We start from the raw sequence: 26,350 nt of genomic DNA on the forward strand, positions 1-26,350 counted from the left end.
AAACTGTGCACAATTTTTTCCCTTCTTTCGGCTTCCATGTTGATTGTTTACAAAGTACAGTCGATTTGCGGAATGTCAAAAATCATACGTGAAGCTCACAAAATTCCCGACACGTGGGCGCCAAGAATTTCCAAATCCGTCCACCAGGAGCGCCACAATATAAGCAAAAATTTGTTCCAATTCTAAATGAAGCAAGCTTTATCATCTCACTGCTATGTTTATAAAGCACATTGTTCATTTATCAAACTAAAATGATTTTCTAATTTTAGCACATTCAACAGTCGCTGCGATGCAAGATTGAATGTCTTGGAATTGGAATGTTTGCCTCGGGTGTTTTGCCCCACATATATTTCAATTGTATTTTTTACGGATTTCAAAAAAATTATATAGTTCAGGTCAGGCGCGTACCCAGAAAAAAATTTCGGGGGGTGTTTCAGAACATGTTGATCAATTTCCATACAAATGGAACTTTTTATATAATTATTTGAAATTTTTTTTATTGTGGAGTCGTTTGTTGAAAATTATTCATTTTATTTTTTACTTATTTGAAAATAAGAGTTTACATAATATCATACTTTTTTGAGTTTCGGAGGGGGTTTGAACCCCTAAAACACCCCCCTGTATACGCGCCTGGTTCAGGTATTTTTCCGTGCATACAGCAACTATTTATTCGTAATTATGAGGTATAACAGTGACTGAAGGTAGTCAAAAACACTCAGACTTTCACGTTTTATTATTCAGATATTAAAACATTCCCTCAGGGGGTGCGTGGTGGTCCCAAAATGTTACAGTGACATACACCTAGATCATGCCATGATTCAGGAGCACACTACAAACTGCTTCCGAATGGTTAACCATTGAAGGAACATTGAATCGAACTCAACTAATTCGTTCGAAACGTGTTCGAGTGCGACAGTTTTCATCACGACATCGCTCGTCCACGTGTTTTGGTGATCATTTAGAACCGATTTGTCGGTTACATCACCCGTACGATTACATCTCCCGAACAGTAAACTCTCGCCACAGCTTATCCGAACTTGATCCATGACTAAGTTTATCGAAAGTCGTTGAGTCATCTCCAGAACTTGCAACGACAGTCATTTGATCTTCAAACTTGATTATTGAAAATTGAGCGGAGAGATTTATGCCTTTCTCATATGGAAATTTTATACAATCACTGTGAAAATCAACTTTTCAACCGAGACCCGGAAGGCCAACCATTCGACTCAGCTCGACGAACTGAGCAAATGTCTCTATGTGTGTGTATGTAACAAAAATTTACACTCGATTTTCTCGAAGATGGCTGGACAGATTTTCACAAACTTAGATTCAAATGAAAGGTCTTGGGATCCCATACCAAATTTTGTTTCGATATCACTTTCGATTCTGGAGTTATGGAGTAAAATGTGCGCAAAAAAGAGAATATGTGTGCTAATTTTTCTCAAAGATGGAATAACCGATTTTAACAAACTTACATTCAAATTAAAGGTCTTATGATTATATAGAAAACATCTGAATTTCATCTGGATCCGACTTCCGGTTTCGGAATTATAGGGTAAAGTATGTTAAAAGGTGTATCTCATAACTGAAATGGGCAAAAAAACACTTGAAAACTTTTCGAAACTGGCCTCAAAACTACAACACTTGATAGTCATTATCAGTAGGCAACTAAACAAACTGATTTCGACTATGTATCACAGTTTCCAGTTTCCGATTCCGGAGGCACCGCAAATGGTGGTAATATTTTATCAAATGGATCTCACTCACCTTTCTCAGCGATGGTTTGACCGATTTGCACAAAGTTAGATTCAAATGAAATTTAGCCGGATCTGACTTCTGGTTTTTCCAGAAATATAGGGTGAAGTGTGTCACATAAAGTGGCAAAACAAAAAAAATTAAAAAAATCTAAATCAACATCAAAACTACTGTAATCGGTAGTCATTACCAGTATTATATATGATTGATATATGATAGTATGATTGATGTGAGAAAGACATCATTACACCACTAGGTGGATTGAAACAAGTTTTTTTTATGTACACACACATTTTCCTATCTCGTCGAACTGAGTCGAATGGTATACTACACTAGGGATCTCAATACTTTCAGTTAAATATATGTTTATTGTTAAAATAATAAATACAAAACGTTACTATCTCACTTCCACATTCAAAATAAAAATCTTATACAATCAGAGATAGATAAAAACGGTAGTTTCCGAAACCGAATTGACACGGCAGTCCCAAAACCCCCAATTCTGTATTGTATGAATGATACATCATTTTTTTTTTGGCAATGGTAAATCCTTATTCGGCAACACAAAATGATAACGGGTATGGATTCTACACTGGATTGGGAACTATGCTACATCGTCACCTCGGTTGAGAAATTGATTTACCCTAAAATGGATTATGATATCAGGAGCATTTTTGCTATCGTTTTCAAGAGCATGTTTAATTAGAGTTCGCTACCTTCATTCCAGATAGTGTTCGATAATTTTCGATTAACTTCCGTCTTTTCATGCTTCCATTGCCGATCGGATTTTAAGATAACAGTGATATGTTTTTTCTTTTACCAAATCACAGCGATAGCAGGTTTTATCTGAACCCGATTAAAATATTGAACTACAACTTGCTTACCGTCGCGCCGATTCAACTCCAAGAAAGACAGTTATAACCGGACGGTAGACCGATACTGTTGCTTCCAGGATAAAGCTGCTGCAGGAAATCACAGTTGATTCATTGTTCATTTTAGTTGGATAATCCGAAAACACTGTGTTGTAGATCTCATAAAATTTTATATTCGATGCTCAAATGCTGCCTGAAAAATACGAGTTATTCAACTGAATCAGCAATAATTCTCAACATGATCGTGTATTGAAAGTCAATTTTGATGGTAGCTAATTTATTTGGTGAAAAGAAATTACTATGACCACATCGATTCACACTTGAAGTGAAAGGTGATTTATCCATTATCTATTTTTACCGTAAATATATAGATAATACAAATCCCTTTTCCTAACTTTTTATCAAGTGGTGTGTGGCTGAGTGATATTGGAAAATAAAACTGCGTATTTGTGCCACAGGAGACAACCATGACAGTCATTAGTGCTCAAGGAATGGCTAGCTCTGCTACGCTAACGCAGGCCACCGGAACTTCGAACTTGCAGAAATTTTTGCTGCTGTTGTGGAAGAACTTTCTGTTGCATTGGCGAAGTAAAATCTCGTCTCTGATTGAGATCTTCATCCCACCATTCTTCATGTTACTGCTGGTCGGTCTGCGAAGTTTGACCGAAGTGCAAATTAACGACTACGAGTCAATCTATGATCCACTAGATGTCAGCAATTTTTCTGACATAAGGTAAATCTCAGATCCAAAGGAAGAAAGATTTATTTTTTCCAAAAATTATCAAATATTTTGCAGAGATCGATTGGTAGTACCCTTCGCTCCGAGTATAGCGTTCTCGCCAGACACTGATTTTCTGTACGAGCTGATGAAACAAGTGGGAAAACGAGCGAATCTAGACGTCAAAGGACTCCCCGATCCACAGCAGTTGGAAAATTTTATGATAGTATCGCACTCCTTCGTGGGAGTACAGTTTGACGAACGTTACGTCAAACTGACTGGCTTGCCGATGGTGCTGAACTACACACTACGGTTTCCCGGTGAACTTCGGGCTCAGTTCGGAATCACGCACACGTGGCGGACCAATTCGCGGTTCGCTTCCCGGCCGGACGGTGGAGCTCGTTTCTACAGATGCGCTGATGGTGGACCGAGTCCTGGGTATTTTCGTGAAGGATTTCTCAGCATTCAGCATTTTATTTTTCAATCATTTTTGGATCTGATGAGACCGGTTGGCGTGATTCAAGAACCGGTGCCCGACGTGATTGTTCAACGACTGCCGTATCCACCGTTCATGGACGATAATTTTCCGTCCAGTTTGACGACGTTTTTACCTATTTCAGTCATGCTGGCATTCATCTACCCGTGCATCAGTATTGTTAAGTCAGTTTTGTTTGAGAAGGAAAAACAAATCAAAGAAGCAATGAAGATTATGGGTCTGAACAGCTGGGTTTTGTGGGGCTCGTGGTTTGTAAAGTGCTTGATATTTATGGTGATTTCCGTTTCGATTGTGGTGTTATTTCTCAAAGTGCCATGGTACACAACTCCAAATGTTTCGGTGTTGACATATTCCGATTGGGGTGTTATCTGGTTATTTTTCTTTATTTATGGACTCGCGATCATCACATTCTCGTTCATGCTGAGTACGCTGTTTTCTAAGGCAAATTCTGGAGGTGCGGTGGCAGCTATAATTTGGTTCCTGGCATTCGCACCCTATGCAGTGATGGATCAGGACTATAGCAGCCTTAATACGGCCGACAAACTGGCAGCATCGTTACTATTGAACACCGCAATAGGCTTTGGACTTCGATTGATCGGTGTGTACGAAGGACTCACACTTGGCATGCAGTGGTCCAGTTTGTTTCACGAAAGTGAAGTTGATGACATCAATTTGGGATCCATAATGTTGATGCTGCTTGCGGATGCTGCGATTTATATGCTGATTGCGCTGTATATAGAGAAAGTGTTCCCTGGTGATTTTGGATTAGCCGAACCCTGGTATTTTCTAGTGTCGAAGCGATACTGGTGTGGGGATGCACAGGAAAAAGGTAAAGTACTCTTTGACTAGAAAATTTCTCACAATGATATCGGTATTGAAAAAACCTACAATATCTACTAGTTTTTATTCAAATTTGGAAGATTTTATACGATTTTTCCATCGTACTCTGCAATAATAACGGGTGGCAACTAAAATTTTGGAATTTCTTTCTCAAGCTGTCAAAAAAGACAAACATACTTGGAGCAGATCTGATTTATTGAAATTAAAGAGACATTGTCCATTGTTGAAAAAATAGTGCACATTTGAAAACGGTCCGTAATCGGATGTTCGGTGAAGCTTCCGTTTGATGTCGGAACAGCGTTGTACGGCCTTCATGTCAACTTTGCGAATGCATCTCTCGATTCTACCAATCAACTGTTAGCAATTCGTGGCTCTCCAGTTATTTTTGTACACCAAGGAGCTCAAAACCTCGAAGAAATCTTCGATTAGGCCACACTGAGGTAGATTTATCGGGTTGTGGTTTTTGGGTACAAATGGGATCGAATGGGTATTCAGGAACGATTGTGTTTTTTGGCGCAATGCGATGGCGCTTTATCCGGCCAAAACACGTATTGTCCATTAGCATGATGTTTTTGAAAAAACGGGATCAAAACTTTCTACAAACATTCGTTCTGGTACACATCTTGATTGATTGCCAACCCAGATGGCTTGAACCATGGCTTAGAAATGCCTTTCTCGGAAATGACAATGTACAGGATCACTTTCTGTTTAAACTAATATTTTATGTTCGGAGGTGCGATAAAACTATCCGTTGAATAGTATCGATCGTTTGCGGGAATCTGCGTCTTCAAAAGAGGGAAGTAACTTTCGTCGTCCAAAACAAAACTTTTTCCGGAACAATTTTTTATCAACGTTATCTGTGCGTCAGTATATCCCGGGGCTCGTGTCTTCTTCCGGCACTTTATTCCGAGTCTTTTCAATGTTTTGCAGATGTACTGGTGAGAACAGTTGAACTTTTTTGCGGCATCCCTTTGACTCAGTGAATCCTTGTAGTTGAAGGCACGAGAAAGAGAAAGAAGTCCTTTTGCGTCCATAATTTTGGCTGGTCTTCCACTACCTTCCTTACGAGCAGTTGTTGGGCATCTTAGGATATTGTAAACTGTCGAAGCCGCAACATTTTTGCTTTTAAAATGTTGTACCGTATACTATTTGCCGAGATTTCTGTGCAGTTCGTAAAACTGTACAATGCGCTCGTGAAATACTTCTTGTTTCGACGGCATTTTGAGCAAAACTGAGCAAGCATGAATAAAACAGAAAATACTAGCAGAAAGAGGAGAAAGAGAGCTAACACATACACACTCTTAATTCTTTCTGAGCTCGTTTAATTTTTAACACATTTCATCCTTTAATTCCGGAACTAGAAATCAGATGAAATTTGGGTCTTTCATTTGGGACTATGAGACCTTTCATTTGAAATCAGCATTATAAAAATCGTACACGCCATCTCTGAGAGAAGTGAGAAAGTAGTTCGTAATAGGATTTTTTTCAATAATCACCCTGTAATTCCGGAACCGGAAGTCGGATAAAAATAAAAATTCAGGAACTTTTGTATGGGACAATTATAGCTTTCATTTAAATCTAAATTTGTGATAATCGGTTCAGCCGTCTCTGAGAAAAGTTAGTGCACTCACATTCATTTTTTTTGCACATATCACCCTGTAATTCCGGAACCGGAAGTCGGATTCGTATAAAATTCAGGAACTTTGTGTGACCTTTACAAGACCTTTCATTTGAATCTAAACTTATGAAAATCGGTTCAACCCTCTCCGAGAAAAGTGAGTGCAAAAAATGTTACATACATACATACACATGCACATACGCACACATACAGACATTTTGCGTACTCGACGAACGTAGTCGAATGATATATGTCACTCGACCGTCCGTGCCTCGGTTCAAAAGTTGGTTATATAGTGATTGCATAACCTTTCTATATGAGAAAGGCAAAAAATTTAGAAAAGAGTGTTGAAGATTTCTATTGCATAATACTACTACATTGATGTACTACATTTGAATTTAAGTGGGTGAAAATATATTCAACCACATGTGAGAAAATGAAGTGAGCTCCATTTTATCACATTTGATTACTATTGTCGGTCCTGCCGGAACCGAAAACTGGATATCGGCATAATGACATTCGGTTAATTCAACCATACACTAATAAGATCTACATTTTTTTTTAAAGATTCTCTATGACGATTTGAATTCTGGAAAAAATGTACCCGTAGTCCGACATGAATAAAATTCAACAAATCAAATCAATAGTTTATTTGGCTACAGACTCTCATGGTCTGCAAACTAGAGAAATTCACTAAAGTAAGCTTATGAAAAAATATTCTTGGAATTGACATTTTTACATTAAGCTCCCTAACTCCGGAACCAGATGTTTGATCAGAATGAAAATTGGGATAATCTTATGGCATCTTAAGACCTTTCATTTGAATCTAGTTTGAGTGATTAAAAGAGAGACATTATTTCCACATTTTTTACGCATATCACCCTGTAATTCCGGAACCGGAAGTCGGAACCAAATGAAATTCAAGCACTTTGTATGGGACTATAAGACCTTTGCTAAATTTGTGAAAATCGGTTCAGCCATCTCCGAGAAAAGTGAGTGACAATATTTGTCACACACACACACAGTCCACTTTTAGTGGACTTTTTAAATAATTTCAAGACCTTTTATTTCCATCTTAGTTTGTAAAATCAGTTAAGAAATTTCCGAGTAAATTGAGTGTGCATTTTCTCATATATTTACAAATTTTGCCTTGCAATTCCGGAACCGGAAGTCGAATAAAGATCAAATTCAATAGCGATATATGGGATCATAAGTCCTTTCATTTGAATCTAAGTTTGTAAAAATCGGTCACGCCATCTCTGAGAAAAGTGAGTGACATTTTTTTTGTGCATAGGTATCATCCTGTAATTCCAAAACCGGAAGTCGGATCGGGATAAAATTCAATAGCCAAGACCTTTCAGAACCGTAAGACCTTTCATTAGAATCTGAATTTGTGAAAATCGGTTCAGTCATCTCTGAGAAAATTGAGTGACACACACACGCACACACACGCACACACACACACACTCACACACACTCTCACACACACATACACACACACATATACACACACATACATACACACATACACACAACACACACACACACACACACACACACACACACACACACACACACACACACACACACACACACACACACACACACACACACACACACACACACACACATTTGCTCAGTTTATCGGGCTGAGTTGAATGGTACATGACATTCAGCCCTCCGGGCCTCGAATCAAAAGTCGGTTTTTCACAGTGATTGTATAGCCGAGAAAGACAAAAATCTCGTAGTCCCATAGGTTGCTATTGAATTTCACAACGTCATTTATAGCGACGATTCAAAAAAAGAATAAAAATCTTCTATATTTGGCTTAAAACTGATTCAATTTGTAGGCTATATTAGTTACTTACTAAACGAACCGACTTCGGCTATACTGGTTCCAAGTTCCCGGTTCCAGAAGTACCAGGAATAATGGTCAAAAAGTTTAAAACCAGGCTCTCTCAATTTTCTCAGAGATGATTTGATCGATTTCCACTTTTTCTGTGTTGTGCAGGATATCTTTAAGTTCTTCCGTTGTTACGAATATTTATTCACAATGATAGTGCATAAAAAAAGCTCTTGCATCGATCCCATTACAAATGTAGAAATTAAATCAGTGAAAAAACTATTGTCAAACTCGTGGAAACTACAACGTAATGTAAACAAGAATTGAATTGATGTTTACAAAAAGAAAGCTATCAAACATGCATACACCTTTTCAGACGATTTTAATCAAATTGATGTTTCAATTAATCTGAAAAATCTTGAAATGAATTGTACTTCGATATTTTCCAATATGGAATCGAGGATAACAGTGTGTTGAAAAGAAAATGATTCATCCAACGTAATAATTTATTTTATCTAAATAAAAGGAAATATAAACATGTAAATATTTAAAAAATAAGTTATCTGTGTTTTGCTTTTACTTTTATTAAACTAGTCGACTTAAACAACAATACAGTTTAGTCATACATCTTAGCGGACCTGACATTTGTGATACGCACTGTAGGTATTATTTTGGTAAGCCCATGTGCTGGAGTTGCACAAACAAGTTGCTCAGGCGGTATTATATATACCTATAAAAGTAACTATGAAAAACTTAACTTTTCGTTCAATATCGTTTATTAAAAGTGATATTGAACAATATGTTTACAAGTTTCGAATTTCATATCATTGTTTTGCTTCCTGCACACACTAACCTAAAGTTTTATGAGGCAGCCAAGATTATGCAGACTAGACAGCAAAATATTTTTTACTGCAAGGTTTTCAATTCGGCTTATCATTTTTAGCCTTGCGGAGAGTATAATTTCACTAACTTTTCCTTCACAAGATATATAGGTACAGCCATTTCGGATTATACTGTGTCCGATACAATTAAGACAGCCTTTTGGAAAATTTTTGATAAGTTGTTTTAGTTGCTTCGTTTTTACATGACGGTGTGAATTTTTTTGCAGAACTTCTATAACTGCTAGTGAAACATGATCAAGTTGGTGATTTGCTGCACAATTGTTTTATACCCCCGACAGACATGTGATTTCCGTACAATGATTTCTTTACAACGCTGTACGCGTACAACGATGAGGTGACAGACATGTTTGCGCACAGAATGAATGTACTGTGAACCGAAACAACTCTAAATTTAGCTTAATTTCCCAGCTCCGATGATCGATAATATAGAAATCAAAAATGTTTGCGGTTTGAAGTTACTAGCAACTAATTTATGACACATAATCAATGTCTCTCTTAGCTAATAAACTATTTGTGTGTGAGTGTTCATTGGATGACAGTATCACTCATATCAAATTTTATGGTTTTAAGGTACATTTTTGACACATTTGTTCTGGGATACAGGATTTTTCCTTCATTGTTTGAATGTAATTAGCATTAGGGAAAATTAGATGTTCATAATTTTGATGTTCTACCGTAACATTCACTGATAAAAATATAAAACAAAAATAAATATAAAATGCAAGAAATATGAAAGGCTTTTAGAACTAATTTTTGGAACACGAGAACTATTTTTTATTCAACGACCCTGAAATGTGATTCAACGACCCTGAAATGTGATGAATCACTTATTTTGTTTGTAAATCTTGTCGACTTTTGCCAAATCCGCATAAATTTCAAGGTGTTTAGTCATAATTCCTTTTTCATCAGCATATTCACGATAAAAACAAGAGCGCATAAACTATTAACATTGAGTCTCAAAATAGTAAATAAATCTAAGATATTATTAGTATGTAATCATCAGAAACGGCATGACACACACATATTTCAGAAAAATTCTATTAACGTAACAGTTTAACCATCACGAAATTTTCATAAAAAGAATTATGTTCATCATAAAGCTGAATTTAAAATCTTCTTGAATTTTCAATCATTCCGAAATAGATTTGACATAGGTTTGGTGCTTCACTTTGCTTCATAAATCTTATGAAAAATGGTCTACTAGACTGAAATATAATCTCATAATGGTTTTATTAGGATTTTGAGGGGTTCAAAGTTGTTATGCTATATTTATGAAGTAACACTGAAAACTATCACAAGTATTTCTTAAATTGAATATGTAACTTGGTGCGTGTTCTGATTCAATATACTCATACTGAAAGACATGACTCGCTGTTCTCTCTATTCATACCCAAAATAAGACTCTTTCTAACAATTTAAAAACAAGTTTTCTTTCCATCCAACGGCATTCAACCCGATGACACAAGACGAAGTAGTAAGAAGATTTAGAGTTTCCAGAAGTGAATATAGGGGACCAATGTGATAAATGGAATTTCGATAGGCCATCAATAAACAGGATGAATTACACAATTGGTTTATTGATGTATTGGATATTTATCGTTTATTATTACCACATGTGCAATCAAAATATGAATCATTATGTTTTTAAATCAATTTCAACAATAAATTTACTCGTTATTGAATAGAAAACAATTACTCAATAGTGCTGATTTTCTGTACAAATATGAATAAATTGTTTTGCTTATTTGTAATTCAAAACTTCACTAGATTTATGAATATTTCTTGGTTTGACTGCTTTTTGAAAATATGCTACAAAGTATATAAGTTTTATTCTGCTTGTTGGCATTTTCCCAAGATTATTTTTCAAAATAAAACGAAGGTTGTTTATTATTTGGTACTCAGAAGAAGGAAATATTGTTTCATGAGTTCACCATCGTTCGGCAATGGAGCGCCAGTAAACAGTGATGTGATTTTGAACAGTACAACGATAAATGACCGTAGTACGGAAATCACCGTTGTATCATGATGCTCGCCTGATACCACTGTGATTCAGGGTGACAGACATGTGATTTCATGGTGTACAGTGATACCGATACCACATGTCTGTCATAAGCATTAGATGTACTTAAAGTTATTCTACACACGGAACGACCGAAATTAGCTCTGCGTCTAATTCGTATTACTGTTTTTGAATTAGTTGATTTTAACAACAAAATTTCCAAAATAACTATAAAATTAGTTAAAATTGAGAATTTACTTTGCTGAAAAAAAACTCTTATATTTAGAGAATGTGTTTAGCTGGCGAATATTCTGGACACAAACCAGTAATATTTCAATCTGACACGAAATTCTCATTGACAACTAATTTTGTTATTAAAATCATAAAATTTGTTTTTATTTATCTATCACCATTATTACTGAAGGGCACAAATAAAACAAAAATGAAATTGTTTTTATTAACAAGTTTATTAGCCAAAAACTCATGAGAAATGTCAAAGCAAAACAATCCATTAAAAAGCTAAAAAGGACAGTCTTGTTGAAACTGCTTGCAAATTGTTTGATGTTTTTCGCATGTGTTACGATATATTCATATAAAAATTTCTAAACCGATATGTAAAAATGACGTAAACTCTTAGTGGAAAGTGTATTTATTCAGAATTTGTGCGCATTTGAAGCGATTGTGCGTAATAATGTTTTTACACGGACCAGTGAAGTGAGTTTCGAATGTCGCACTCTAATTGTATATGTCAAATGCCCTTCCGGGCCACGCCGTCCGGTGTACTACTTGTATTCGGTTTTTGTTTTCCGAGTGCTCAAAGTTTTCAGTGAGAGAGTCGATTCCGCGAAGTCGAATTAAGAAAACAGTGATTTAGAAGAAAAATTTTCAAAAAGAAGTTTATGTTTCGCTCATGTTTTTTTTCTCCAATACAACATCGTATTTATACCTGCCAACATAGAAAAAACAACCGCGACATTACGGTGTAAACGCTAGTAGACATTACGGTGTAAACGTTTGATCTCTCGCACGGCCGACGGTTACTTACTCCTCGAATTTCCTTCAGTAGCAATTATGCTTCTTACGGTATAGGAAGGATTTACGGCATGCAAGAAAAAGTATCACTCCCTTCAATATATGCTATATTACAATTTAAACTTTAGACGTAAGCCAGCCGCCAACGATGCTTGTCTAGAGCGTGGATGACGACTGTTACTTCTATTCGCTTGATAGCCCCTTGATATGCGCTTTTGTATGTGTGCGGTGTGTTGATGTCGTGCTCACTTCAGTATATTGAATATCAATTAGTTGTTGATTTTGATTCTTCGGCAACTAGCACATTTAGCTTGATTCGAAGGCATTACTTCAATATTGTACCTTAAAAATGGATTGGTTCAAAGTGTGGATACCTCTCTCTCTATCATTTAACCTGGTTAAACACAATGAATTATCTTTCAGCGTAAGCCCTTATCTACAATTATTGAACCAAACAATAATCATGTGACATAATAAAATGGTTAGAAATTGATATGGTCTTATGAAGCATAATATTCGCCTTACAAATGGTAATCATCTGGTCGACGTGTAATGCGGCGCTACCAAATATGTGTTCGTTTGTATGGGTGTTGACTGCATTGCAATTCGCTATTAATTTTGGTTCACCGGTACACGATGGACTTGCGAAAAAGGCTGTACTTAAATAGTAGACTCTAATAGGAGATTCGCTTAACACAAACTATATATAACACACACAACATTAAGTTCCATGAACAATAGAGTACTTATTATATAAAAGTAATATTTTTTCCCCTTTCCTCCCTTGAATATTCTCTCCTCTTGACCCCTCTCCCCTTTTGAACCCCCCTTTCAACCATCCCTTGACACTCCCCCCCCCGCCTTTTTTAATGAATCCTGCGCACGGCCCTGCTGTCCATACAGAAATATAGAAATGGGAGTGATTATGAATTTTCAAATGAAATCCGATTGATACTTGTAACCAATAAAAAATCACTTCATGCTCAGCGAAGGTTGATCAATATTTACCTTTACAAAGTTTAACTCTGAATGCGTAATGTAACACATGGATCAATAAATCCCGAGACTAAAGCAGAGATGGCGCTCGTAGTAAACCAGTAACCACGTCTTTCTAGAGTACTAACCTTTGCTTGAAACGGGTCAAAATTTTAAGTCGATCCGACCAGAAACAGCTGAGTTATCGAGGTTGGAGTCGTTTTCTAGTTTGATTAAAAATGAAAAGAAAACGGAGTTTCGTGTTTTGATAAAACATTGTTTGTTTTAAGGGTAAAAACACCGTGCAAGCGAAACAATGGATTGAAAAATGTTATCCGGACTCTTGTCCATCAAAAGCAACAATTTGTCGGTGGTTCGCCGAGTTTAAACGTGGTCGTACCAAATGACGCGGAACGCTCGGGTAAACCTGTGGAAGCCGTTACACCGGAAAATATGAGTGAAGTGACAAAAATTATAACGAAAGATCGTAAAGTGAAGCTCCGTGAGATTGCTGAGATGACACAGATATCATATGGAAGTGTATTTACTATCCTTCATGAAAAATTGAGCATGAAAAAGGTTTTTTTCCAAGTGGGTGCCGCGATTGTTTTCGATGGAACAAAAATTTAGTTTATCGCTATTTACAAAAATAGTTTATCGCTATTTACTCGCAACAAAAAAGATTTTTTGCGTCGTTACGTGACCATGGACGAAACATGGATATATCACTACACTACCAGAGTCGAAGCGGCAGTCATCTGAGTGGCGCACAGCTGGCGAAAGCCGTCCGAAGCATCCGAAAACGCAGCAGTCAGCTGGCAAAGTCATGGCGTCAGTTTTTTGGGATACGCATGGCGTGATTTTCATTGACTACCTCGAAAAAGGTAAAACGATCAACAGTGATTATTATATTGACTTACTGGTGCGTTTGAAGGAGGAAATCGCAAAAAAACGACCGCACATGCAGAGAAAAAAATCCTTTTTCATCAAGACAATGCACCCTGCCACAAGTCGATGAAAACAATGGCAAAATTGAACGAATTGGGCTTTGATCTGCTTCCCCACCCCCCATACTCGCCAGATTTAGCCCCCAGTGACTACTGGCTCTTTGCTGATCTTAAAAAAATGCTCCAGGGAAAAAGATTTGGCTCAAATGAGGAGGTCATCGCTGAAACTGAAGCTTATTTTGAAAATTGGAAAAACGTTGGAACCATTGTATCACCCTAAAAGGTGATTATGTTGATGAATAAAAAAATATTTTGCAAAAAAAATGTTGTTTCCATTGTTAGTCTCGGGACTTATTGATCCATGTGTTATTATTTCTCAAAAATTTGGTTACCTCTGGTTTATTTATTGTGACTACTTTTATTGCAGACACTTTCATTGATGAACCCATACCACCGAACAAAAATATTGAAGATAATCCAAAGGGTCGCCCGTCTCGCATCCAGATAAGGTCACTCCGAAAGGTTTACTCGAACAAAAAAGTAGCCGTCGAAGGACTTACGTTTGACATGTTCGAAGGTCACATCACAGCTTTACTGGGACACAACGGAGCAGGCAAAACAACAACAATGTCTATGCTGACGGGCATGAAACGACCATCGGCAGGAACAGCGATAATCTGGGGATACGACATTCGCCATGACATGGCAAAGATCAGAAATTCGTTGGGATATTGTCCTCAACATAACATACTGTTTGATCAGCTAACAGTGAAGGAGCATTTGTATTTTTATGGCCGACTAAAGGGGCTGTCGAAAGTTCAGGTCCAGTATGAAGTTGAAAGATACATTAAGGCACTTGAATTGGTTGACAAAACTAACATCAGAGCGTCCAGTTTGTCTGGTGGAATGCAAAGGAAATTGTGCGTAGGGATTGCACTTTGCGCGGGATCAAAAGTGGTTTTGTGTGATGAACCTACTTCGGGTATGGATCCTGCGGCCCGAAGAGCCCTATGGGATCTGCTGATAGCGGAGAAAGCCAGACGTACAATGATACTGTCAACGCACTTTATGGATGAGGCGGACATGCTTGGAGATCGAATCGCCATTATGGCCGATGGAAAGCTGAAAGCCGTCGGTTCATCGTTCTTTCTGAAGAAGAAATTCGGAGTAGGTTATCGATTGATTTGTGTCAAGTCACGAGATTGCGACGTAGATGCAGTAACCGGATTACTTCGTAACTATATAGTGGACATAGCAGTAGAATCCAATATCGGATCGGAATTGTCATATCTGTTACAAGAGGGACATGCTGCGCGGTTTCAGCCTATGCTGGAAGCACTAGAAAATAATGTTGTGAAATTAAATATTCTAGATTTCGGAATATCGCTTACCACATTAGAGGAGGTTTTCATGAAAGTAGGATCCGATTCCACCACGCTGAGTGATGCCATCAGTGTTAGCAGTATTGCAACATCTTCCACGGATCTTGAATCAAACTCGAGCATCGGTGATTACGAACTGTTGGTTGGATATCGATTATTTTTCTGTCAATTGAAAGCGCTGTTTTTGAAGAAAGTTTACCAAACCTATCGTAATTGGTTCCTATATCTAGTGCAAATTGCAATACCAATTCTGTTCGTTTCGGTTACGATTGCCGTCGTTCGAGCTTGGGTCGGTGCTCGGGACATGCCCGCTCGATTGCTATCCATCGGAAGTCACAACCCATCAGTCACTCTCGTTCAAGTGGATCCGGAAAATGAAAGAACATCACTAACACAAAAGTAAGTTTTAAATAACATCATGATATGAGTTCGGTTCTATATTAGAAATTATTTTTGCAGCATTCTTGACAACTTTCTGCATCACTTTAACTTCTCTCGAGGCCTCACCGTCGAACTAGTCTACGATTACATTGTTCGCGTATTTCTCAAGCATGCCGTACAAAATCTGATTGCGGTAAACAGATACTACATCATTGGTGCCAATATCCTCAACAATAACTGCACTGCATGGTTCAACAACGAGGCACTGCATTCGCCGTCTATTTCGCTGAGTGTAATGCACAATGCTCTGTTGCGAACCTTCACCAATTCGAGCATTTTCCGAATAGACATTACAAATCATCCACTACCGTATACCGATGATACCAGAGTAAGTAGACCTTTTTGAACTGCTCTTTTGAACAACTTCTTACTAAGATGAGCCGTCTCTTCGATTTAGCTTCAACTGAGTCGTGCGCACAATAATCTTGGTTTCCAGTTGGCTTACAACACGGGCTTCGGAATGGCCTTCGTATCCGGGTTCTACGTAATATTTTTCATCCGGGAGCGAGTTACCAAAGCTAAACTCCTGCAGTTTGTCAGTGGAGTCAATCGGTTCTTCTACTGGATCACCGGTTTTATATGGGACTACTTCACGTACGTGATTGTGTGTCTATTTATTATCGCAACTGTAGCCGTTTTTCAGGAACCAGGATTCAGCACAGGAGCGGAAGTGTTTCGACTGTATGCCATCTTCTTGTTCATCGGATTACCAGCGCTTCCATTGGCATACATTACCACCCTGTATTACAACGTCCCACCAGCGGCGTTTATTCGTGTGAGTGTCGCATTTATCGTATCGGGAACGGCCCTCTTCATTTTCGTATTCCTGCTCGGTACAGACTTGTTTCAATTGGTTGAACTCTCAGAAACATTGTCAACCGTGTTTCTAATCTTTCCACATTTTACACTCTGTGATGCGATCGTCAATCTGAGCCGCATGTCAGTTACCATCAACATGTGTGAATCGGAACGACCACCGGGTGTCACTCCTTTGCCAATATGCAACGAAGATCTTCACTATTTTCAATGGACTCGACCGGGAATAGGAAGACATCTGTACTACAGCTTGTTTATGACGGCAGTTTACTTCGGGTTACTGTTTCTACTGGATTTCCAGATTTTGAAATTCCTAATTCAGAAAACTCGAGAATGGCACTATAAAGGAAAGCACAAAGTTGGGGTCAAACTAGATAAGATGGACTCAGATGTGCTAGCCGAGACGAATCGTATTGAAACAATGACTGAGGCGGAACGAAAGGATACAAATCTGGTGGCGCACCAAATGACCAAATACTACAACCGATTTCTAGCTGTCAATCAACTCAGCGTTGGAATAAAAAGGTAAGATAACATGTGTTGAGAAGATAAAAGCAATGTTGTACATATTCTTCATGTAACTAATTTATTCACCCATCCTCGGTGCGAATATCCTGTCTATACTCATGCCCGTCTCGAACAACGTTGTACTATTCACTGCACGAAATAGAGAAGGGTGAACACGAATAAGCAATAATCGTAGAGAACCCGAATCTACTAATACATTCTTCGCTGCTGGTATACATCGTGAATGTTCGTTTTATACATTCGTTTGTCATTCGTTCATTTACTTCATTTTTCTAATTGGTTCGAATTAGGTTTTGCACGAACATGACATAACCTCACAAAAATAAACAGAATGAACGTTTTTTGACAGTTGACGTGTACTTGTTTACAGTTTAAAAGTTCATCAGAAGTTCATCGTTCGAATGTAAAAGTCGCCTCACACTCAACAGATTCATACATGTATCGCTCATTGATGCTGGAAACACATACAGGGCAATCTTTAGTTATTTTCACTGTGGAATACGTTTTTAACAGGCACTTTTTTGTCATTTTTTCAATTTTTAACTTGCAGTCGCAAAACAAAACAAGTACACGGCAACTGTCAAAGATGAACTTGATTCATCGGCAGTTCATTTGTGTCGTCATCGTGCAAAACCTAATAGCGTCACTGCGTTGATCGTTAAATTCATCATATCTCGTGAGGTAGCAGAAATGAGGGAGTGCTGGGATATGATTCATCACACACAGAGAGGCCAGATATTTTCAGAGAAAATCTGTATTATCCTGTATAAAAAATCAGTATTTATCTGTATTTACTAAAAAAAAAGGCGGGTGGGTAATGTCAGAGACATAACTGGATGTCGTGAATACGAAAACAAATGACATGTTCCTTAACACTTCCGAATATCAAATAGTTGATCAATTGTATGAATTATGCAAGCATTCCCCTTTTCCACATTTTTCGCAAAAACAAAGAAGGCTTCACTTGATCTCGATTACTGTGAATTTCACACAGCGAAAAGTGCAAGAATCTAACCAAACTGTTCTACATTTGCACTAAACTGAGGATATTTTCTTTCGATTTGCGAACAACACATCCTAATAGTTCTTCAGAAAACTTTTAGAGCCATTAGAACGGCTGATTTTTTATAATGCTTTCCAACGATGCTTATTCATCCATCGAAATGACTGGCAGCTGTGACGTAATCACTCTTATCGGAAGCGAAACTAGCTTTGCAAACGGCACAAAATACATCTGCTCGCATTGGCGATAGAATCCAAACTGATTAGATTTTTGTTAGGAGCTTTCTTTTACGTGATTTCGTTTGTAGCATTTTCACTAATGGGCGGTCCTAACGGCTATAAAAATAGTCGCATACAGAATATTAATGTCGATTATTTTATTTCGCATTTGCAAATTTATTGAAAAAAAACTATCAATATGCTGTAGCGATTCATTTCCAGCATTCAGAAGGGACAAATTGCGTAATTCTCTACGATATTAAACTCGGAACATTTTTCGCAAAAAAAAGCTTCACTTGATCTCGATTACTGTGAATTTCACACAGCGAAAAGTGCACAAATCTAACCAAATTGTTCTTGATTTGCACTAAACTGAGGATAATTACCTGCGGTTTGCGAAAAACAAATCCTAATAGTTCTTTAGAAAATTTTTAGAGCCATTAGAACGGCTGATTTTTTATAATGCTCTCCAACGTTGCTTTTTCATCCATCGAAATGACTGGCAGCTGTGACGTAATCGCTCTTGTCGAAAGCGAAACTAGCTGTGCAGACGACACAAAACACATCTGCTCGCAGTGGCGATAGAATCCAAACTGATTCAATTTTTGTTAAGAGTTTCCTTTATGTGATTTCGTTTGTAGCTTTTTCACTAATGGGCGGTCCTAACGGCTATAAAAATAGCCGCATACAGAATTTTTATGTCGATTATTTCATTTCGGATTTGCATAATTTATTGAAAAAAAACTATCAATATGCTGTAGGGATTCATTTCCAGCATTCAGAAGGGTCAAATTGCGTAATTCTCTACGATATTAAACTCGGAACATTTTTCGCAAAAAAAGGCTTCACTTGATCTCGATTACTGTGAATTTCACACAGCGAAAAGTGCACAAATCTAACCAAATTGTTCTTGATTTGCACTAAACTGAGGATAATTACCTGCGATTTGCGAAAAACAAATCCTAATAGTTCTTTAGAAAAATTTTAGAGCCATTAGAACGGCTGATTTTTTATAATGCTCTCCAACGTTGCTTTTTCATCCATCGAAATGACTGGCAGCTGTGACGTAATCGCTCTTGTCGAAAGCGAAACTAGCTGTGCAGACGACACAAAACACATCTGCTCGCAGTGGCGATAGAATCCAAACTGATTCAATTTTTGTTAAGAGATTTCCTTTTATTTGATTTCGTTTGTAGCTTTTCCACTAATGGGCGGTCCTAACGGCTATAAAAATAGCCGCATACAGAATTTTTATGTCGATTATTTCATTTCGGATTTGCAAAATTTTTTGAAAAAAACTATCAATATGCTGTAGGGATTAATTTCCAGCATTCAGAAGGGTCAAATTGCGGAATTCTCTACGATATTAAACTCGGAACATTTTTCTCAAAAAAAGGCTTCACTTGATCTCGATTACTGTGAATTTCACACAGCGAAAAGTGCACAAATCTAACCAAATTGTTCTTGATTTGCACTAAACTGAGGATAATTACCTGCGATTTGCGAAAAACAAATCCTAATAGTTCTTTAGAAAAATTTTAGATCCATTAGAACGGCTGATTTTTTATAATGCTCTCCAACGTTGCTTTTTCATCCATCGAAATGACTGGCAGCTGTGACGTAATCGCTCTTGTCGAAAGCGAAACTAGCTGTGCAGACGACACAAAACACATCTGCTCGCAGTGGCGATAGAATCCAAACTGATTCAATTTTTGTTAAGAGATTTCCTTTTGTGTGATTTCGTTTGTAGCTTTTTCACTAATGGGCGGTCCTAACGGCTATAAAAATAGCCGCATATAGAATTTCAATGTCGATTATTTCATTTCGGATTTGCATAATTTATTGAAAAAAAACTATCAATATGCTGTAGGGATTCATTTCCAACATTCAGAAGGGTCAAATTGCGTAATTCTCTACGATATTAAACTCGGAACATTTTTCGCAAAAAAAGGCTTCACTTGATCTCGATTACTGTGAATTTCACACAGCGAAAAGTGCACAAATCTAACCAAATTGTTCTTGATTTGCACTAAACTGAGGATAATTACCTGCGATTTGCGAAAAACAAATCCTAATAGTTCTTTAGAAAAATTTTAGAGCCATTAGAACGGCTGATTTTTTATAATGCTCTCCAACGTTGCTTTTTCATCCATCGAAATGACTGGCAGCTGTGACGTAATCGCTCTTGTCGAAAGCGAAACTAGCTGTGCAGACGACACAAAACACATCTGCTCGCAGTGGCGATAGAATCCAAACTGATTCAATTTTTGTTAAGAGATTTCCTTTTATGTGATTTCGTTTGTAGCTTTTTCACTAATGGGCGGTCCTAACGGCTATAAAAATAGCCGCATATAGAATTTCAATGTCGATTATTTCATTTCGGATTTGCATAATTTATTGAAAGAGACTATCAATATGCTGTAGGGATTCGTTTCTAGCATTCAGAAGGACCAAATTGAGGAACTCACTACGATATTCACCACTTTTGGAAACATTTTTCTTGAACGATTTGTTGTACAGCAGCAGCTATTTTCTTCTCTTCCTCAGAACGCGTTCTGATTGGCTGGTGTTGACATGGGTCAAATGAGATAGGTTTTTCAATAGTGTACTATTGAAATACTTCAATGCTCTTGCTATACACGTTTAAGTTGAAAAATTTCGATTCTATTGGTAGTTAGATTATATAAATCCTTCCACAGATCACTGAGCTATGAGCTTTCAAAATACGAGAAAGGCAAACGCGCCATATGAATTATCCTCTTTGATACTCGTTTATACCAAACATTTCAGAAAAGTTTAATTTTGAACTATTTGAGATTATGTCACACAACTGAAAATTTTATCATAAAATTGTGATCATATTTCCGATGGCATGTAGCAAAAATTATGTTGATTCGTTAGATACAACAAGAGATATTCACGATCAAAAACTTATCACTCTCTCAGAGGGTAAATTTTGAAAAGGCACCCCATAGTAAAGTAAGTCGTATTCACGACAAAAAGAAATTTCTATAATGGAATGATGTTGAACGCTATCTCAACAGATTATGGTTAAAGAATGAGATTTTCAGTGAGCATTTATTTTTCATATCTTCGTAGTTCAAAAAAAGTTCTTCTGTAAAATGTGGAAAGTTTGGCTTTGAAGGAAAAAATTCCGTATCCCATACGTTTACGTGTCATAAATGTACCTTAAAACTATAAAATTTGATATTAGTGAAACTGTCATCCGATGACACACAAAACTAGTTTAATAATTCAGAGAGGCATTGATTATATCTGGCATAAATCATTTACTGGGAATACACTTCAAACCGCAAAAATTTTTGGTTTGTATATTATCGATCATAGGAGCTGGGAAATCTAGCTAAGTTTTGAGTTGTTTCATTTCACTGTATATTCATTCTGTGCGCAAAACATGTCTGTCACCTCATCGTTGTACGCGTACAGCGTTGTACAGAAATCATTGTACGGAAATCACGTCTGTCAGCGGTATAACACTATGGTACTAATACTGAAGAAAACGTCCTAATTTGTTTGTTTCGAACGAACGATCATCGCTAATTAGGTTTTGATGACGATCGCTGCATGAATATTCGTTCCACATTCGCGTTATGTCATTCGGGGGTATGTTCCATGCGAATAACAACTGCAAGCAAAAGTTCTTCATGCGAACAACGAAGCAGCGTCGGCTTCGTTCTCACCCGAATATACGGACAAATCCAAATATCAGAGCGATTATCGAACAAAGGCGAAGGGAAGTGAACGATGATCATTGGTGTTCGTTGCATTTTTGATATTCGAGCAACATTGGATGAAAGTATATTACCGCGACTACTAGAAGGTCTTGAGCACGCAATTCTATGGCACAAAAAACACATACACCTCCCACATTGGGAATAGTTGAATGTAGGAACCATTCCCCAATCATTCAAACGCTCCTTCAGCTTCTCAATGCTGTGCTTGTAGAAGGATTTGTCTTTTGTCTCAAAATAAGCTTCACATTAAGCAATTGCTTCTTTATTTGGGTGGAATTTTTGACCATATCGACGCAAAAAAATTGATTTATTGTTTGTAAACATGCCCAAAGACATATTTGCAAACATTGCCAAAGACACGTTGTTTTGATCGATAATTATTGAACTTAATTCTCTAGCTGCTGAACCGTTGATCCGATATACACAGTTTCTTTGGAGATCTTATTCACAAAAATAAACCTTCGTGATTTGATCACAAGAAAAAGTGTGCAAAGCCTACTACGATAAAAGTTCATTTCAAAAAAATTTTCCCCTCATGTAGCGTTTACACTATTGCTGGTTGCCAGCATGCTGGTGCCAGTGTACTGCCCTCTTAGGAAAAAAAAGGCGGGTGGGTAATGTCAGAGACATAACTGGATGTCGTGAATACGAAAACAAATGACATGTTCCTTAACACTTCCGAATATCAAATAGTTGATCAATTGTATGAATTATGCAAGCATTCCCCTTTTCCACATTTTTCGCAAAAACAAAGAAGGCTTCACTTGATCTCGATTACTGTGAATTTCACACAGCGAAAAGTGCAAGAATCTAACCAAACTGTTCTACATTTGCACTAAACTGAGGATATTTTCTTTCGATTTGCGAACAACACATCCTAATAGTTCTTCAGAAAACTTTTAGAGCCATTAGAACGGCTGATTTTTTATAATGCTTTCCAACGATGCTTATTCATCCATCGAAATGACTGGCAGCTGTGACGTAATCACTCTTATCGGAAGCGAAACTAGCTTTGCAAACGGCACAAAATACATCTGCTCGCATTGGCGATAGAATCCAAACTGATTAGATTTTTGTTAGGAGCTTTCTTTTACGTGATTTCGTTTGTAGCATTTTCACTAATGGGCGGTCCTAACGGCTATAAAAATAGTCGCATACAGAATATTAATGTCGATTATTTTATTTCGCATTTGCAAATTTATTGAAAAAAAACTATCAATATGCTGTAGCGATTCATTTCCAGCATTCAGAAGGGACAAATTGCGTAATTCTCTACGATATTAAACTCGGAACATTTTTCGCAAAAAAAAGCTTCACTTGATCTCGATTACTGTGAATTTCACACAGCGAAAAGTGCACAAATCTAACCAAATTGTTCTTGATTTGCACTAAACTGAGGATAATTACCTGCGGTTTGCGAAAAACAAATCCTAATAGTTCTTTAGAAAATTTTTAGAGCCATTAGAACGGCTGATTTTTTATAATGCTCTCCAACGTTGCTTTTTCATCCATCGAAATGACTGGCAGCTGTGACGTAATCGCTCTTGTCGAAAGCGAAACTAGCTGTGCAGACGACACAAAACACATCTGCTCGCAGTGGCGATAGAATCCAAACTGATTCAATTTTTGTTAAGAGTTTCCTTTATGTGATTTCGTTTGTAGCTTTTTCACTAATGGGCGGTCCTAACGGCTATAAAAATAGCCGCATACAGAATTTTTATGTCGATTATTTCATTTCGGATTTGCATAATTTATTGAAAAAAAACTATCAATATGCTGTAGGGATTCATTTCCAGCATTCAGAAGGGTCAAATTGCGTAATTCTCTACGATATTAAACTCGGAACATTTTTCGCAAAAAAAGGCTTCACTTGATCTCGATTACTGTGAATTTCACACAGCGAAAAGTGCACAAATCTAACCAAATTGTTCTTGATTTGCACTAAACTGAGGATAATTACCTGCGATTTGCGAAAAACAAATCCTAATAGTTCTTTAGAAAAATTTTAGAGCCATTAGAACGGCTGATTTTTTATAATGCTCTCCAACGTTGCTTTTTCATCCATCGAAATGACTGGCAGCTGTGACGTAATCGCTCTTGTCGAAAGCGAAACTAGCTGTGCAGACGACACAAAACACATCTGCTCGCAGTGGCGATAGAATCCAAACTGATTCAATTTTTGTTAAGAGATTTCCTTTTATTTGATTTCGTTTGTAGCTTTTCCACTAATGGGCGGTCCTAACGGCTATAAAAATAGCCGCATACAGAATTTTTATGTCGATTATTTCATTTCGGATTTGCAAAATTTTTTGAAAAAAACTATCAATATGCTGTAGGGATTAATTTCCAGCATTCAGAAGGGTCAAATTGCGGAATTCTCTACGATATTAAACTCGGAACATTTTTCTCAAAAAAAGGCTTCACTTGATCTCGATTACTGTGAATTTCACACAGCGAAAAGTGCACAAATCTAACCAAATTGTTCTTGATTTGCACTAAACTGAGGATAATTACCTGCGATTTGCGAAAAACAAATCCTAATAGTTCTTTAGAAAAATTTTAGATCCATTAGAACGGCTGATTTTTTATAATGCTCTCCAACGTTGCTTTTTCATCCATCGAAATGACTGGCAGCTGTGACGTAATCGCTCTTGTCGAAAGCGAAACTAGCTGTGCAGACGACACAAAACACATCTGCTCGCAGTGGCGATAGAATCCAAACTGATTCAATTTTTGTTAAGAGATTTCCTTTTGTGTGATTTCGTTTGTAGCTTTTTCACTAATGGGCGGTCCTAACGGCTATAAAAATAGCCGCATATAGAATTTCAATGTCGATTATTTCATTTCGGATTTGCATAATTTATTGAAAAAAAACTATCAATATGCTGTAGGGATTCATTTCCAACATTCAGAAGGGTCAAATTGCGTAATTCTCTACGATATTAAACTCGGAACATTTTTCGCAAAAAAAGGCTTCACTTGATCTCGATTACTGTGAATTTCACACAGCGAAAAGTGCACAAATCTAACCAAATTGTTCTTGATTTGCACTAAACTGAGGATAATTACCTGCGATTTGCGAAAAACAAATCCTAATAGTTCTTTAGAAAAATTTTAGAGCCATTAGAACGGCTGATTTTTTATAATGCTCTCCAACGTTGCTTTTTCATCCATCGAAATGACTGGCAGCTGTGACGTAATCGCTCTTGTCGAAAGCGAAACTAGCTGTGCAGACGACACAAAACACATCTGCTCGCAGTGGCGATAGAATCCAAACTGATTCAATTTTTGTTAAGAGATTTCCTTTTATGTGATTTCGTTTGTAGCTTTTTCACTAATGGGCGGTCCTAACGGCTATAAAAATAGCCGCATATAGAATTTCAATGTCGATTATTTCATTTCGGATTTGCATAATTTATTGAAAGAGACTATCAATATGCTGTAGGGATTCGTTTCTAGCATTCAGAAGGACCAAATTGAGGAACTCACTACGATATTCACCACTTTTGGAAACATTTTTCTTGAACGATTTGTTGTACAGCAGCAGCTATTTTCTTCTCTTCCTCAGAACGCGTTCTGATTGGCTGGTGTTGACATGGGTCAAATGAGATAGGTTTTTCAATAGTGTACTATTGAAATACTTCAATGCTCTTGCTATACACGTTTAAGTTGAAAAATTTCGATTCTATTGGTAGTTAGATTATATAAATCCTTCCACAGATCACTGAGCTATGAGCTTTCAAAATACGAGAAAGGCAAACGCGCCATATGAATTATCCTCTTTGATACTCGTTTATACCAAACATTTCAGAAAAGTTTAATTTTGAACTATTTGAGATTATGTCACACAACTGAAAATTTTATCATAAAATTGTGATCATATTTCCGATGGCATGTAGCAAAAATTATGTTGATTCGTTAGATACAACAAGAGATATTCACGATCAAAAACTTATCACTCTCTCAGAGGGTAAATTTTGAAAAGGCACCCCATAGTAAAGTAAGTCGTATTCACGACAAAAAGAAATTTCTATAATGGAATGATGTTGAACGCTATCTCAACAGATTATGGTTAAAGAATGAGATTTTCAGTGAGCATTTATTTTTCATATCTTCGTAGTTCAAAAAAAGTTCTTCTGTAAAATGTGGAAAGTTTGGCTTTGAAGGAAAAAATTCCGTATCCCATACGTTTACGTGTCATAAATGTACC

General features: G+C 37.2%; 1 protein-coding gene across 1 annotated transcript in view; it reads left to right on the forward strand.

Moving 5' to 3' along the window:
- The first annotated feature begins 2,718 nt into the window (after positions 1-2,718).
- LOC131436846 (phospholipid-transporting ATPase ABCA1-like) overlaps positions 2,719-26,350 on the forward strand; it is a 43,309-nt gene continuing 19,677 nt past the window's right edge. Inside the window, exons 1-6 of the mRNA XM_058605785.1 lie at positions 2,719-2,959; positions 3,034-3,360; positions 3,424-4,670; positions 14,425-15,778; positions 15,839-16,148; positions 16,218-17,161. Coding sequence (XP_058461768.1) covers positions 3,095-3,360; positions 3,424-4,670; positions 14,425-15,778; positions 15,839-16,148; positions 16,218-17,161 — 4,121 coding nt within the window. The 5' untranslated portion in view covers positions 2,719-2,959; positions 3,034-3,094. The remainder of the gene's footprint in view (positions 2,960-3,033; positions 3,361-3,423; positions 4,671-14,424; positions 15,779-15,838; positions 16,149-16,217; positions 17,162-26,350) is intronic.

The sequence above is a fragment of the Malaya genurostris genome, chromosome 3 (genome assembly GCF_030247185.1).
Source record: "Malaya genurostris strain Urasoe2022 chromosome 3, Malgen_1.1, whole genome shotgun sequence".
Lineage (NCBI taxonomy): Eukaryota > Metazoa > Arthropoda > Insecta > Diptera > Culicidae > Malaya > Malaya genurostris.